General features: G+C 39.5%; 1 protein-coding gene across 1 annotated transcript; it reads left to right on the top strand.

The window, feature by feature from the left end:
* Positions 1–959: 959 nt before the first annotated feature.
* On the top strand, positions 960–1,597 carry JH06_5365 (hypothetical protein; the record flags this gene model as incomplete). Its single annotated transcript, XM_014669301.1, has 5 exons — positions 960–1,034; positions 1,065–1,109; positions 1,140–1,186; positions 1,217–1,306; positions 1,336–1,597. The coding sequence occupies 5 exons, from the start codon at positions 960–962 to the stop codon at positions 1,595–1,597; spliced, it is 519 nt and encodes a 172-aa protein (XP_014524787.1).
* Positions 1,598–2,302: the final 705 nt, after the last annotated feature.

The raw sequence follows: 2,302 nt of genomic DNA, 5'->3' as shown, positions 1-2,302 counted from the left end.
GATAGCATCGTGTTCAGTCACTAGAGAAGATAACCGGTACATATCCAATGTGTAGTCAGCTCCCAATTGATAGTCCGTTCCCGTTACGAATTTCAGTTTCTCAAGAGGAATGCCAAGAGATCGGAGCATTCCCTTGATCACACGGATATAGTACTCTGTTCGAGATGAAAGCAATTCCCAAGTTGACTTCATGTTATCCAAATAGGCATGAAGGTTGGCAAATAGAATGGTCACCTATTGGAAAATAAGATGAACAGTCCCTACCTCACATCCAGCAATCAAGAAGTCGCCAATCTTGCTCATAGGCACGAAGTAACCGATATGAGGACGACCAGTAGGACTTGTTCCCCAATAGATCTTGAGTTGAACAAATTCAGTGTCACTTACCTTCAAATCACGCGTCTTCAGAATTTCCTTGATCTCTTCAGCTCCATCCACTTCCTAATCACTAAACATATATTCAACAAAACAAACTTGGAGGTTTCGAGTGATAATTTCGAACTTTTCCTCTGGTGTTAGCTTTCGGGACAAATCGATGTTTCCTTAGACTTATCACAAGATCACAACAAATTACGGGCAACAGAAGATTTTCCTTCCATGATAACGGCTGTTGGTTGATATTTGAGGCTTTGAAAAAAATGACAGAAAAAGGTTCGATTTTAGATATAGTGTGTATTCAATGAAAAATCATAATGAGAAACAATAGAGAAAGGAGAAGAGTGTCCATGGTACTAATTCTCGTAGAATACGGAGAAATCAGCTAATGAATTGACACTCCTATTATCTATCAGATTGCTATATTTTATCTCAAATTGATAACAATAGAGAGAGTTTTGATCAATTTTCTGCGATTCCTTGATAATTATAGCTTTTTGTATCACTTGCCGTTCTTCCTCTTTCCTTGCAATTGCGGCTTTCAGGTGATAATCCTTTTTCAAGTTTTATCGAATCCGAGCTTCATGCCACTTAAGCTAGATGTCTATTACGATTTTACTTGCCCATGGTGTTATGTTGGGTTTCTTCGTTGCCATGAAGTAGACCTTTTCTCAAATATTAACAGTTAGGCTATACGACGGTATGGAAAACCGATTTCTGTAGCTGAACATGTTGTATGAACATGGATGATGCATGATGACTAGTACATGATCGACACAAATATCAGTGAGGGTGGAGAAGAGTATTTGGCGTACCGCCACTCAGTTATTCTCATCAATAGATATAATGTGAATCGTTGGGGTAGTGATTCTTGGGTGAAAGGACTGAAGAAGAGTGCTGAGAAGGATGGCGCACATTTTAGCAATTGGAAGTATGCTTTCGCATGAACCTTGAGAATAGATTCTGGCCAAACTCATTTCATGCGCATCGCCTGCTGATGTATGCTCGTTCTATCGATTTCAAGAATATGGAGGAACTCAATCAGCGTATCTTCAGTGCTACCTATGAGGAAGGGGAAAATATTAGTTCAATCGATTTCCTTGTGCAATTAGCCGATGAATTGGGATTGAAAGGAGCTAAGAAAATGCTCTATTCGAATGATTTCAAGCAAGAGGTATTAGAGGAAGATGACTTCGCTAAAACAGATTTAGAAATCAAGTAACAATGATCTATGTGGTTAACCACAGAGGGGTTCCATTTTTTATTATCAATGACAAGTATTATTTGGAAGGAGCAAATCCACCAGCAGCTTTTGTAAGTGTATTTCGAATGTTGGATGGAGAGAACTCGAATTGCGCCGAGAACTAGTTTTGCCATTCTTAACTTCTATTACTTAGCCGCCACTTTCTTTGTTTGATTATAAGCTTATTTGTTCCTGTTTGTTGGCAATCACTCTTTTCGCTATCGTATCTGTTACTTGTGGAGAAGATCCCAACTCCAAAAAGCATTATTAACCATAAATGGTGAATGGAAAGATTGTAGAAGATGTACGTTCAGTAATAATCAGTTGCCTCTATGATTCTCATACGGTCACCATCTTTCCCATTTCCCCATTTCCCTTTTTTGATTCACTTTTTCCTTGTGTTTCTATTGTATTGAAATATGCTTGCTGGTGCCGCTAAGGTTGCTATGAAGGTATGGACTATTTCTTGTTAATGATGTGTATAGGCTACTCGTTCCTTCGGAACTGCTGCTCCTAGAATTCTCATCACTGGAGCTTGTGGACAGATCGGTACTGAGTTCGTTACTCGTTTGTGTGGTTCTGTGGGTTAATGACTAGTCCTCCGTAAGAAGTACGGTGTTGAGAACGTCATTGCCTCGGATCTGCGTTTCCCTAACAGAGAGTTCCAGACTTCGGGACCTTCTG

The sequence above is a fragment of the Blastocystis sp. subtype 4 genome (assembly GCF_000743755.1).
Source record: "Blastocystis sp. subtype 4 strain WR1 chromosome Unknown seqid_0698, whole genome shotgun sequence".
NCBI lineage: Eukaryota > Bigyra > Opalinata > Blastocystidae > Blastocystis > Blastocystis sp. subtype 4.
Note: the sequence above shows the minus strand (reverse complement) of the source record. Positions and strands in the feature narration are given on the sequence as shown.